Source organism: Bos taurus, chromosome 23, assembly GCF_002263795.3.
Source record: "Bos taurus isolate L1 Dominette 01449 registration number 42190680 breed Hereford chromosome 23, ARS-UCD2.0, whole genome shotgun sequence".
Lineage (NCBI taxonomy): Eukaryota > Metazoa > Chordata > Mammalia > Artiodactyla > Bovidae > Bos > Bos taurus.
This window is the reverse complement of record NC_037350.1, coordinates 12,661,147-12,676,169: the sequence shown is the minus strand read 5'-3', so window position 1 is coordinate 12,676,169 and position 15,023 is coordinate 12,661,147. Positions and strand designations below refer to the sequence as shown.

The following is a 15,023-nucleotide window of genomic DNA, read 5'->3' as shown; positions in this document are numbered from 1 at the left end:
AAGAGGCATTCTGGATCCACTTGGTGCTGCAAAGTTTTCTAGAAGAAGGATCTCCCATAGTGTTGTGACTTCTCAGATATCCTTATACTCTTCCTAGCAGGACCTCAACATTGAGTTTACTAGTACAATAAATTAGTACTCTAACCACTCAGATTACTTTGCCAAACAAAGCTATGGTGTTTCCAGTAGCCATAAAGAAGGCTGAGTGCCAAAGAATTGATGCTTTTGAACTGTGGTGTTGGAGAAGACTCTTGAGAGTCCTTTGTACTGCAGGGAGATCAAACCCAGTTAATTCAAAGGAAATCAATCCTGAATATTCATTGGAAGGACTGATGCTGAAGCTCAAGATCCAATACTTTGGTAACCTGATGCAAAGAGCCAATTCATTAGCAAAGACCCTGATGCTGGGAAAGAGTGCAGGCAGGAGGAGAAGGGGATGACAGAGGAAGAGATTGTTGGATGGCATCACTGACTCAATGGACATGAGTTTGAGCAAACTCTGGGAGATGGTGAAGGATAGGGAAGCCTGGCGTGCTGCAGTCCATAGGGTCACAAAGAGTCGGACATGACTGAGCAAATGAACAACAACAACTCAAGTTATATGCAAGTTAACAGTAAAATTAAGAAAAATTTCAAGTCTGAATTCCTGGGTTGCACAATCAGGCTCAGATCAATCTACAGCCTTTCTTCAAGAGATCATAATTCAGGAAATCAAGATGGCAAACTTTTCAATGAACCATGGCAAAGCAGAAGCCTGTGAAGTCCAGGAACCACTGAATAGCCAATGGTCACCTTTGCCAGCTTATTCAGATTATTCAGATTCCCTGAAAGCAGAGGATGAGCCCTAGGAATTTAAGCCCAGCAACTTCACCCTAGAACTCCTAGGAGTTTTGTGAGTTAATGCATTATCCAAATGCAAGACTGCCTTTGGGCCAGAGGTCTTGCAGGATGTCATTCAGTAAACAGTGATCCCAACATGCAGATAGGGTATTATAATCCCCATGCACCCTGGGCACTGACCTCTGTTAATGACCTCTGAAATAATGTGACACATTTCTTAGGTGTGTTAGGGTAAAGACCAGTTAAGAATCACTGGATAGTCAGGTAGGGGATTGCAGCTGCTGCTGCTGCTAAGTCACTTCAGTCGTGTCCGACTCTGTGCGACCCCATAGACAGCAGCCCACCAGGCTCCGCCGTCCCTGGGATTCTCCAGGCAAGAACACTGGAGTGGGTTGCCATTTCCTTCTCCAATGCATGAAAGTGAAAAGTGAAAGTCAAGTCGCTCAGTCGTGTCCAACTCTTCGAGACCCCATGGACTGCAGCCTACGAGGCTCCTCTGTCCATGGGATTCTCCAGGCAAGAGTACTGGAGTGTAGTGCCATCGCCTTCTCCATATTCCTTCATGTTTGCCAGCCTACTCTTCTTGGGCTATTGGGTGAACACTTGAGCAGGTTCAGCCAAGGAGGACAATGACAAAAAAATGAAAGAATGAGAGAGAAAGAAGATAAAATGAAGATGTCATCTTGGTAGGGAGTCAAGATATTCAGAAGATGAGCTGCCAATTTGGGGGAGAATAATTATAATGGGGAGGTGAGTACCATAAAAAAAAAATTGAGGCCATGATTATTAGGGAAAATAGGTAGTTCATGTAAGGACTGACAAGAGTCAACACTTTAGGTCAGAATCTTGTGTTGTGCCACAGCTACGAAACTGGAGTTTTATCTAAAATTATATAACTCTAAATGGCAAATCAAAACCTTCCCTTGCAAATTGTAAAATTACCTGTTGCTTAGTAAGGAACCCAAAACCATTAAACTATCCTCCATCAAGGTGATAATCTCTCCCGATTCAGTTCCTTTGAGCAGGAGTTCTCCCTTTCCCTTAAAGGCTGCAAAACTCAGGTTCTGATTGGTCCAGTTCTCAATCACCTGAGTCAGCTTGGCTTCAATATCCTTCTCCTTAATGGCAGATATGCAAATATCCTTCAGAGGGAAATCAAAGAATATGTCATGACATTTTCAATTACAAATTCAGTGCATTAAAATCACATAATTTTTTAGTTTGGCCCTAGAAAATCATTCGGGTTCCCAGGTTGCGCAGTGGTAAAGAACCTGCCTGTCAATGCAGGAGCCACAGGTTCAATCCCTGGGTTGAGAAGATCCCCTGGAGAAGGAAATGGCGGCCCACTTCAGTATTCTAGGAAAATTCCATGGACTGAGTAGCCTGAGGGGCTTCAGACCCTGGGATTGCAAAGAGGTGGACACAACTGAGATACATGAGATACGGAACTTAAATCATGTTTCTTGTTTATATTTTTAACTGTTGTTTTTCAGCCAACATGGACATAATCACAGCTGCGCTCAGTGGCTTGTTATAAGAAGCAAATGAGAATGTGAGATTCTTTTGAACTCTTTAAAGTAATATATAAACATTGCTATAGTCCCATCTCTTCTGACCCTAATATGAATATCTCACTTGATTAAAAGTTAATTCTAATTTTTATGGATTTTCCTGTTTTCCTGAGAATTTTTGATATGAAAGTCTCACAAAGGTAAATAAAATTAAGGTATTTTCCTAACATACCCCAGTTGATTTTCCTACTTGGAATCACAGAATCTCAGAGACGGGAAAGGATATGAAGGTGCAAGGAATTTCCACAAATTAGTGTGTGGTAGAGCTTCCCTAGTAGCTCAGATGGTAAAGCATCTGCCTGTAATGCGGGAAACCTGGGTTCAATCCCTGGGTTGGGAAGCTCCCCTGGAGAAGGAAATGGCTACCCACTCCAGTATTCTTGCCTGGACAATTCCATGGACAGAGGAGCCTGGTAGGCTACAATCCATGGCATCGTAAAGAGTCGGACACGACTGAGTAACTAACACACACTGTGTAGTAAGTGTAATAAGAGTGGTGTTAACTGTTGTGAGTTCTGAGAAGGGAGAAATGACTTTTGCCTACAGTCAGGAGGAAAGGCTTCATGGAGGAGGGAACATCTGAGAATAAGTAGGATTCCAACAGGGGGAGGGAGAGGACATTTTATAGGAAGGGAAAAGGCTTCCTTTCAAGGCAGTGAATGAAGTAATAGTAAGCAGCCAGCTAGGCTACTAGCAGGGTACATGGAGCAAAGCAAACAGAATGTACTGGCATAGACAACACTGAGACTCTGTTTAGGGGGAAAATAACTAATAACTGAATCCTAGAATTCCTGCGAAATGAAGTTTTCAAAAGCACAGCCTATGAATAGCTACACTCTTCAGTGTAAAAACCTACTGTAAGAATGAAGTGATCATCAAAGTTTTTTTTTTTTTTTAATTCCTTGATTGTTTCCTTCAATAGTATTTGAATAGCATTTATAGGACAAGAATGCTTCGAAAACAAAACTTTTGGCATACATATATTGTTATAAAGAAGCAACCCCTCCCAAATTCAGGGCTTATGTTCATGAGACCCACAAGCCCATAATGAACTGAGAAATAGCTCTTGAATAGCTTGCTTGTACTCACCCAACCCAGTGCCCAGCACAGAGGCAGATCACTAAAAAGCTTTCTGTGAAAAAAGGGGCCTATTTGCTTAATACACAAATATACCCAAAGAGATTCACAACAAAACACATAAATAAAGGGTCAAGAGTTAAAGACAAGGAGAGAACTTAAAAACAGCAAGAAAAAAACAGCTTGTTATGTACAAGGGAACCCCCATGAGATTACCAGCAGATTTTTCAGCAGAAACTTTGCAGGACAAAAGGGAGTGACACAATATATCCAAAGTGTCGAAAGAAAAAAAAAAAAAACCTGCCACCAAGAATACAGTACACGGTGAAGCTGTCCTTTTGAATTGAAAGAGTGATAAACAGTTTTTCAGACAAGCAAAAGCTTAAAGGAGTTCATCATCACTAGGTAAGTCTTACAAAAAAAAGTTAAATGGACTTCTTTAAGCTAAAATGAAACCGAGCTAGTTAGTAACAGAAGACTATGCTGCTGCTGCTGCTAAGTCACTTCAGTCGTGTCCGACTCTGTGCGACCCCATAGACAGCAGCCCACCAGGCTTCCCCGTCCCTGGGATCCTCCAGGCAAGAACACTGGAGTGGGTTGTCATTTCCTTCTCCAGTGCATGAAAGTGAAGTCGCTCAGTCGTTCCCGACTCTTAGCGACCCCATGGACTGCAGCCTACCAGGCTCCTCCGTCCATGGGATTTTCCAGGCAAGAGTACTGGAGTGGGATGCCATTGCCTACAGAAGACTATATGAAAGTATAAATCTCACTGGTAAAGGGAAATAAATAGTAAAGTTCAGAATAGTCTAATGTTATAAAAGGTGTTGGGTTAATCACTTATAAGTCTAGTATGAAGGTTAAAAGACAAAATTAGTAAAAATAATGGTAACTATAATAATTTGTCAGTGGATACACAAGATAAAAAAGATGTAAACTGTGACACCAAAAACAAAATGTAGGGGGGGAGTAAAAATGTAGAGTTTTAGACCACATTCCAACTTTAGTAGCTAGCAACTTAAAATGGACACAAGTAAATGTGAAGATAATCCACGAGCATAGATTGGAAGAATTAGTATCATTAAAATGTCTACACTACCTAAAGCAATCTACAGTTTCAAAGCAATCCCTATAAAAATTTCAATGACATTTTTCAAGAAATAGAACAAGGGGACTTCCCTGGTGGTCCATGGTTAAGAATCTGCCTTCCAAGGCAGGGGATTAGGTTCGATTCCTGGTAGAGGAACTCAGATCCCACATGTCTTGGGGCAGCTAACCTGCCCTCCTCAAAGAAAGGTCCTGCATGCTGCAACAAAGATCTCACGTGCCGCAACTAAGACCAGGCACAGTCAAATAAATAAATAAAAGAAACAGAACAAAAAATCCTAAAAATTTTATGAAACCACATAAGACTCCATTTAGCCGAAGCAATCTTGAGAAAAAGGAACAAAGCTGGAGGCATAATGCTTCCTGCTTTCAAACTATATCAAAGCTACGGTAATCAAAAAAGTATGGTATTGGCATAAAAACAGAGACAATGGAACAGAATAAACGTACATATATGTTTAATTAATTTATGAGAAAAGAGCCAGGAATATACAATGGGGAAAGGACAGTCTCTTCAATAAATGGTGCTGGGAAAATAGGATAACCACATGTAAAAGGACGAAACTAGACCACTATCTGACACCACACAAAAAATCAACTTAAAATGGACTAAAGACCCAAAACCATAAAACTCCTGTAAGACAACAGAGGTGGTTAAGTTCCTTGAAATCAGTCTTGGCAATGATTTTTTTGGACTTGACACCAAAGCCAAGGTAACAAAAGTAAAAATAAACATGTGGGATAGCATCAAACTAAAAAGCTTCTTATAGCAAAGGAAACAACCAACAAAATGAAAAGGTAACTTACTAAACAGGAGAAAATATTCACAAATAATAGCTCTGATAAGGGATTAATATTCAATATATATATAGCAGATTCATACAACTCAGCAGCGAAAACCACCAATCTGATTAAATAATGGACAGAGGTTCTAAATAGCTATTTTTCTGAAAAAGACATACAAAGAGCCAACAGGTACATATAAAGGTGCTCCACATCACGTATCATCAGAGAAATTCAAGTCAAAATCACAATGAAGTATCACCTCACACCTGCTGGAATAGTTATCATCACAAAGACAAGAAAGAGTGTCAGTGAGGATGTAAAAAAAAAAGGAATCCTTGCACATTGTTGATGGAAATGTAAATAACACTAAGCGTAAAAATGGAAATGAACCGATTAAAAATCCTGAAGGAAATATATAATAATTTAAAGTATTTAGTAGACTAATAGTAAACAGTATAGAATTAGAAGGTTGGAAAATATTCTGAGGAATCCACCAAGAACACAATATAGAAATAAACAGAATTTTTTAAAAGGGTATAGTTAAGGGACAAGGAGGACAGATTAAGGAGCTCCAAAACTAAATAATTCGAATAATTATATTATCTCCTTGAGTTACAGCATGATTTTGCAAAACCAAGGAATGTTCAGGATCATTTGAAATTTTGAGGGTACATTATATAGGGAAATCAGTACACCCATGAATAAAACGTTTATTTGTACAATTTTCAGAAAAGAAAAAGGAGACATTCTTTAACAGATCATTCGTAAGACCTTAAATCCTAGGTACCTCGATATCATCCTTATTTTTAAGGAGTGGTGCTTCCATAATATTTCTGAGACAAAAAGAATCTGACTCCACATCAAATGGGGTTCCGGTCAACTCAGAGATCCGATCCCAGTGCCTCTGTTTCATTGCCTTATTGGTCATCATTTCTAGTAGAGGACATGACTCACTGAAATCATCAATTCTTTTTTTCAGATCCAAAAAAGCTTGCCAATCTTTAAGTCCTTTTGGCAGTTTACGACATCTTTAAGAAAAAAATTATTTCATCTACACATTTCTTTGAAGAAGGTGTTATGAATATATAGCAATATATCAGAAGATAAAATCATTTGTGAAATTCCTATAGGATCCTAAAATAGGCACTATAAATTGGTAAGTTTAATGCAATTGAAACTCACCTGTTTTGAAACTCCAGAAGTTCTGCATTAATTTTTTCAATATCTACATCTCCCCAAAGTATCTCATAATAGCCACTAATATTGCCCATCACAGTATCGTACAGTCCATACAGCTTCTGCAGCAAGTTGAGCTCCTTTCTGAGAAACCAAATAATTAAGTCATTATGTAACATATATTGTAAACATAAATTCCATTATTGGATAGGCAGAATTCATCTAGTCAAATATTTCATACATTATGTGTATAATGTCTTATACCAACATGCATACAACCCCGTCAGTTTCCAAACAAAGCTCCATCAATTAGGTCAAGGTTTATAGCTCTCAAATATTCCAAATTACAATATTACGTGCCATTACCAGTGTGTTTAATTATTACAAACTTACCAATCACTGCAAACAATGTGACCAAAACTTGCTAACGAGAGCAAAGTTAAGGCTAATGTTTTATTTGATCTCTTTACTTTCAAATGCAAGCTGCATTTCTATGATCATGTCTGCCTTTAAGTCTGCCTTTTAAACATCACATTCCTACCAAAAGCTTTCTCTCATGTGCCCAGATGCAGTTATATCCAAAACAAGAAGAAAGGAGGGATTCTGGAGCAAGTACAGGAAAACTTCATTGTGTGGCACTCGCGCTCAGTCACACCAGACTCTCTGAGACCCCATGGACTGTAGCCCACCAGGCTCCTCCGTCCACGGGATTTCCCAGGCAAGAATACTGGAGTGGGTTGCCATTTCCTACTCCAGGGGATCTTCCCACCCCAGGGATTGAACCCAGGACTCCCACACTGCAGGCGCAGGCAGATTCTTTACCAGCTGAGCCACAAAGGAAGCCCAAAGCCTACCCCTTCTCCAGGAGATCTTCCCGACCTGGGAATCAGACCAGGGTCTCCTGCATTGGCAGCAGGTTCTTTACCAATTGAGCTATCAGGGAAAACCACAAAAGGCCACATTTTTTATATGGAGACTGTGTATTCAATGGAATAGGAATAGCTAGGAATGAGGGGACTATTTAGGAGTTTTCCAAGCCAGACCCTTCTCTGTACAATGAAGGATTTAATGACAACATGTTCACCTAATGGACAGTTAACTATTTATAATAAACTTGCTCAATTTCTAAACTTACCTAGTTTTGTGTAAAACCTCATAGTCAGTCACAGGCAACCCAAAAAGTTGTTCTCCAGATGAATATGTAACGAATTTCCTCCATAGATCATCAAAATTGGCCTACAAAAGGTTTTTAAATTATAGTAAGATGTAATTAATTCAGAACCCACTAAAGTAGAATTTATTATAATGAGGATAAAAGCTATATTGAAGTTTATTAAATAGTATCTATGAAACAAGATAAATTTGTGAAGCAAATTTATGCTGATACCAAGCTATCAGAGGAAAAGTTAAGTACTCAGGAAAATTAACTTTCAAGCATTCTGAAAGTAATCTTTTTATATAAAATTATTTCCTTAAGAAATTAAGTGGTCCCCAGACATACATTTCAAGCTCCTATAAATATATCTGAAAGTAATGAAACTACATTTGTAAAATTCTATAATTCAGACTTTTCTACTATTTTAGACCGTCATCTTTCCTATAGGGTTCAAATGAGTAAAGAAGTAGTATAATCCACTCAATCTTGGGTATTCCTAGTAAAGAAGAAAACACTGATTTTTGGAGAGCAGCTCTGTATTTCCCTGGTGAGATGACCATGGAAGCCACCTAAGTATAAATTGTAAATGAAATGATAGTAAACGAAATGAAACAGAGTTCATTTTCATGTTCATGTTCATTTCATGTTCAGAGTTCATGTTCATGCTTAAACATGCAGGGAATGTCAATGTAACCACAAAAATGTAATTTTACCTGAAAGATCTGTAGCCTGTTGCTAGCTTCTTGGGGTGGTATATTTGGAACCATGGGTCCTTCCTGTAATGAATAATATAATCAGCATTTTAATTCTTAATCACATATATTTATCAATTTATTAGGTTTATCTATTATTTCCTTTTAAACAAATAAACATGATTTACATGATCTAACTCTGTCCTGTACATGAGGCTCTCATTTATTTTCTGTAACAGTTTCATTGAGATATTATTCACATATTATACAATCCACTCATTTAAAATGTACCCTTCAACAGTTTTTATTATATTCACAGACTATGATCACAATCAATTTTAGTACATTTGCATCACTCTAACTTCCATTCATTTTTCAAGGACCTTGACATAGCTAACAAAATATGTGATTAAATTACATCTTATATGACATTTGCAATACAAGAACTCTGTTTCATTTCATTTACAATCGTAAATGATGGTGCTGTGGTTGTGCATTAGAATAACTGATACATAGTTCTGAGAACAACTTCCTCTCACTAATAGTCTAGCCCAATATAGAAACAGACACACATAGGCTGAATACTTGGAAGTAGCAGAAGGCAGTCTTTGGTGGCCATGAGCCAGAAAACAGTTGCAAAAAAGACCCCAAATGGTCTGTATAATCATAAATACTATGGATATGCTAAATAATATGCCATATTTCCAGTATAACAGAATAATAGAAAAATAAAATATCAACTAGTCAAACCTAAAAGAGATGTTCAGTACACATTAAAGAAAAAGTGTTATAGAAGTAGCACCAAGGTCTTAAATTATCTTATGATTTTATATCTACTATGATTACTAAAAAAAAGTAGAATATGTTAGGGACTATATCCAACTTCTGAGTTTTAACTTCATAAAGGTCAACCATTATCAGTCATATACCATGTTGAATAGTCTGTGGGAATAACCAAGGATGACATTTATTATTTATGTTCAGTGACCCTTCTGGTTCTCTAAGAGTTAGAGCTGGGAAAAAATCAGTTGCATGATACCCTGACATTTGGACATTTACAGTTTCTAACAGCCTTCCAACAATTGTACTATATTTTTAATTATGAATATCTTGGCCCTAAGAAAGGACAAAAGCAGATTCTGTGTTCCTTTCATGATTTCCAAAATTGTTGCTCCTTTTAGCAGTTAAATTGTTTCTCTTCTCTCTTATATAAAACATGCTTAAAGGAACAGCTATCCCCTCTTTTTGACAGCTGCAACTACGCGAAGATAGACTCTTGCACACAACGTACAAATTACAGTATACTTCTCAGGGTTCAGCACTTTCATCTCATATGAACACTGTGCCAAGTATCTTAACACAGAGCGTGAAACACTTAATTACCGTCTCGTACGCTTCTGCAAAGTTCATCACATCCTCACGAAAAACTTCCACAGACTCAAGTAGATTACTTTTAAACTTTGGCTGCACTTGTACTAGTTCATCTTGTACAGAAACCTAGAATAAAAAAAAAGGCTCAATGTGAGGATGAAACCAATGTATTTAAATGAAAAATACAGATTCTACTCCAGCAAGTTTGTTAATCTCACAGAGATACTATGAATGAGGATGTGTCTGAAATGTTAATTTGTTAAAAAAAAAAAACAACTCAGAAATAAACAATCCAAATGCACCAATGAGTCTCAAATCATTCTAGCTCATGACCCAAGAGGCAAAGCTATTTAACTGCAGTTAGGAAAATATTTTCTGGCTGCCCAGTTCAGGCAGTTAATATGGCCAAGGAAACAATTACAACTATGGGCCTAGTCTAGGTCACATGTTGTCTCCGGGACCAGGCCACGGACTGGGATTAGAAATCTCTAGTAGGTTCATGTGGTTGCAATAATTAGAGCAGTTCCCAGTAAGAAAATGATATAACTCTAGGGAAAAAGAATAGCAAATGTCTTCCACAACGATTTTCAAAGCTTCTGCTTAAATCTGCAATCATTGCTATTGTTGTTGTTCAGTCACCAAGTCGAGTGCAATTCTTCACAATTCCATGTACTGCAACACACCAGGCTTCCCTGTCCCTCTCCATCTCCCAGAGCTTGCCCAAGTTCATGTCCATTGAATCAGTGATGTCATTCAACCATCTCATCCTCTGTCACCCTCTTATTCTGCCTTCAATCTTTCCCAACATCAGGGTCTCTTCCAATGAGTCAGCTGTTCGCATCAGGTGGTCAAAGTTTTGGAGCTTCAGCTTCAGCATCAGTCCTTCCAAAGAGTATTCTGGGTTGATTTCCTTTAAGATTGACTGGTTTGAGTTCTTTTCTTTCCATGGGACTCTCAAGAGTCTTCTCCAGCAATACAGTTCAAAAGCATCAATTCCACTGGAAGAGGGAATGGCAAACCATTCCAGTATACTAGCTATGAGAACCTCATGAATTGTATAAAAAGACAATCATTACACCTAACACCTAATTCTTGCTTTCTATCTGCCAGGTTCTTTACATATGTTAACTCATTCAATCCTCACAACCACCCTGCGTGGTATACACTACTATTGTATCCATTTTACAAGCGAAAAAACGGACGCACAGAGAGACTAAGTTCCTCAAGGTATGTGACAAGGTCAAGATTCAAAACTTGGCAATGTGATTCCTGGGCTCTTGCTCTTAACTGCTCTCAACAGTAGCATCTTTCAGGGTTGGAACATATACTGCTTTAAGCTTAATGGTGACTGTAGTAAAGAATGGGTCAGTAGGTATAACACTAACAGAGAGATGAGAGAAAAACCCAAGTGAATCTTTTAAACTGAACAATAATAGAAAATAGGGCTTTACTAGATCTCAACTGAGGGCTCCCCATATCCTTCCTAGGACTCACTGTCTAGACTAACCAGCAAGTACTTTTTAAAATAAGCAGTTAGTCAATACTGAACATGAAGCCCCAAAATAAAAATAATTAAAAAATTTTATACACATCTTCTCAAGCCTCATTAAACTGCATTTTTTAAAGCTTCTAAAATATTCCTAAAGGACCTCATGAAGAAATTAAGAAACAAAGGTTATTAACTTGCACCAGATCACCCAACTGGCTGATGGCAGAGCCAGAATCACAAGTCATGACCCCAATTTCAGCTCTGTGTCCTTGCTGCTGTGTCTTGCTTCAATCTCAGTGACAAATCTCTCCATAAATAGGAAACTTTAATCCAACATTAATTAATTAGTAGTCAATAGAAATTTTAGTATAATTAAAGAATCTGGACCCTCCCTTGGAGTTCTCTTATTTTTTAAATTGTTAGTTTCTTCTTACAACAAAGTGAATCAACCATATGCATACGTATGTCCCCTCCCTCCTGAGCCTCCCTTGCTCCCCTCCTATCCCGCTCCTCTCAGTCATTACAGAGCACTGAGCTGAGCTCCCTGTGCTGTACAGCAGGGTCCCACTAGCTGTCTGTTTTACACATGGAAGTGTATATATGTCAATCCTAATCTCCCAATTCATCCCACCATCCCTTTTCCATTCACTTTTTTTAAATTTATTTTTTATTGAAGGATAACTGCTTTACAGAATTTTGCTGTTTTCTGTCAAATCTCAACATGAATCCGCCATAGGTATAATGTCTAAATATTTACCAACTTCAAAAATGCTTAGAGAAAAATTTATAACCATAAATGACAACATTAAAAGAAAAAAGAAAAAAAACTTCAAATCAGTAACCTAACCATCCACCTTAACAAACTAGACAAAGAAGAAGAAACTAAACCCAAAGAAAGCAGAAGGAAGAAAACAATTTTAAAAGAGCACAGATAAATGAGAATAAGAATAAGAGAATAAGAAAACAATAGAGAAAATAAACTAAAAGTTTCTTTTTTGAAAACAGCAATGAAAGTGACAAGGTTTTACCTAGTATAAACAAAAATAAAAGAGAAAGGACTCAAATTACTAAAATTAGAAAAGAAAGGAGGGATATCACTACTTACTTTACAAAGTGATATAAATATATATTTACAATATAAATATCTATGCTGCTGCTGCTGCTAAGTCACTTCAGTCGTGTCCAACTCTGTGTGACCCCATAGATGGGAGCCCACCAGGCTCCCCTGTCCCTGGGATTCTCCAGGCAAGAACACTGGAGTGGGTTGCCACTGCCTTCTCCAAAATAAATATATATATAATATAATATATAAATAAATATATAGAGTGATATATATAAAAAGAATTATAAAGATATAATGAACAGAGTGAAAAGACAATCTACAGAATGGGAGAAAATACTTGCCAATTATATACCTGTAATGGCACCCCGTTACAGGACTCTTTCCTGTAATGGACTCTTTCTCTCCCACATGCGAGCGCTCTCTCTTTCTCTCTCCCTCTCTCACTCTCCTGCTATCTTCTAAATAAAATAGAGCTGTAACACTGATTTGCCTAAGAGCTGTAGCATGGTTTGTCCAAGACCTGAGAGCTGTGACGCGCCAAGGGCTTTAATGTCCGTTGCTCCAAATCTTTGTTGTGATGAGACAAAGAACCAGGGAACATACACTCGTGTGACATCTATGGTGCCACAGCAGACTCGGATTAAACCTGGCTGAAACAACCTCTGCGCAGAAGAGGCCAAGTACAGCAGGAGCCCAACTCAGGGAAGCTCCCGCGCTAGAAGCAGAAGGCGAAGAAACCCAGCGCAGGGGAAGGTCCATCGTGCTGGAAACCAGGACAGAGAAAAATGAACTCAGCAGAAAGCTCACGTGGCCCAGTCTCAGATCCCAGAAAACCTCCGGTTAAGGTTAGAGGTCCTCGCTCCTACGGCTGGAGGGACCTTTACAACCTCTTGTTTCCTCGAACCTCCCGCTAACGGGCGAGCGGCATGGGGCACAACTGAGGGACTCTGGAGAGGCTACTCCTCAGCATGTCCCAAAGGCGCTATGTGCTGAGCCCCAGTAGCTGTCACACAAGCCGGTGGGGGTTCTTCTGTCCTTTCTCTTCTCTGTGCCAAGGATCAGACCAATGAAACTGTGAGAACTGGTCAGATATTTAGCAAATTTTCCGGCGGGCTATGAAGGGGATTCTTTGGCATGTTTTTCCCACTGCTTTTTCCTCCAGCTCTCTCCTGGGACTCAAGCCCAGTCAAAACTAAAGAAATTCAGGCTCTGATGTCTCATTGCAAAAATTCATTGAGAGACAAAGCGATAAGAGGTAGATTTGTTAGGATCCAGAGAGAAGCCACCCTTCAGGGTGTGAACTGTTGCCGAGGGCAAGGGCTAAGGCCATGGAATTAGGCCTGGCTAGGTTTTGTGAATGGCACCCCACTCCAGTACTTTTGCCTAGAAAATCCCATGGACGGAGGAGCCTGGTAGGCTGCAGTCCATGGGGTTGCGAAGAGTCGGACACGACTGAGCAACTTCACTTTCACTTTTCACTTTCATGCATTGGAGAAGGAAATGGCAACCCACTCCAGTGTTCTTGCCTGGAGAATCCCAGGGACAGGGAAGCCTGGTGGGCTGCCGTCTATGGGGTCGCACAGAGTCGGACACAACTGAAGCAACTTAGCAGCAGCAGCAGCAAGAAGTTAATATCCAGAATATACAAAGAACTTCTACCATTCAACAGCAATAACAAAAACAAACAATCCAACTTAAAACCAGGCAAGGAACTTGAAAAGACATTTCTCCAAAGAAGATACACAAATGGCCAACAAGCACATGAAAAGATGCTCAACGTCACTTTTCATTAGGGAAATGCAAATCAAAACCACAATGAGAGACCTCCTCACCTACTATCAAGAACACAAAAAATAACAAGTGAGGATGTTGGAAATTGGAACCCTTATGAACTGTTGGTGGGAACATAAAATAGTGCAGCTGCCATGGAAAACAATATGGCAGGCAGTTCTGAAAAATTAAAAATAGAGTTGCTGTGTGGTCCAGCAATTCTACTCCTGGGTAAATATCCAAAAGAACTGAAAGCAGGGTCTCAAAGAGATATCTGTACATCCATGTCCACATATTCACAACAGCCAAAAGGTGGGAGGAACACAAAGCCCACTGATGGATGAGTGAATAAACAAAATGCAGAATATGCACATGATGGAATATGATTCAACACTGAAAAGGAAGGAAATTCTGACATATGCTACAATACAGATGAATCTTGATGACATTATGCTAACTGAAATAGGTCAGTAAAAAAAAAGATAAATATTGTATGATTTCACTTACATGAGAGAAATGGGGAGCTGTTGTTTAATGGGTAGTTTCCATTTTGCAATGCGAAAAAGTTCTGGAGATTGGCTGCATAGCAATGTGAATACATGTAACACTACTGAACTCTACATGTAAAAATGATTAAGATGGTAAACTTTAGGTTATGTGTATTTTGCTTCATTTTTTTTTACCTTAGTACAAAGCTACTGTAATCAAGACTGGCATAGGGGCAGGCATATGGATCAACAAATTAAAGTTGAGAGTACAGAAATGAATCCTTACAGTTAACTGTTTTTCTCCAGGGTAACAAGACAATTCATCGGTGAAAGCACAGTCTTTACAACAAATGGTCCTGAGACAACAGGATATCCACACACGTTTACATGACATTGGACCCCTAACTCACACCATACACAAAGATTCACTCAAAATGTGA

General features: G+C 38.8%; 1 protein-coding gene across 1 annotated transcript in view; it reads right to left on the bottom strand.

Annotated features, from left to right (window-relative positions):
* DNAH8 (dynein axonemal heavy chain 8) overlaps window positions 1-15,023 on the bottom strand; it is a 328,304-nt gene that overhangs the window by 212,704 nt on the left and 100,577 nt on the right. The window contains exons 30-35 of the mRNA XM_024983878.2: window positions 9,786-9,899; window positions 8,424-8,486; window positions 7,690-7,790; window positions 6,561-6,698; window positions 6,166-6,406; window positions 1,783-1,982 (exon numbers count right to left, since the gene is read on the bottom strand). Of these exons, the coding sequence (XP_024839646.1) occupies window positions 1,783-1,982; window positions 6,166-6,406; window positions 6,561-6,698; window positions 7,690-7,790; window positions 8,424-8,486; window positions 9,786-9,899 (857 nt within the window). The remainder of the gene's footprint in view (window positions 1-1,782; window positions 1,983-6,165; window positions 6,407-6,560; window positions 6,699-7,689; window positions 7,791-8,423; window positions 8,487-9,785; window positions 9,900-15,023) is intronic.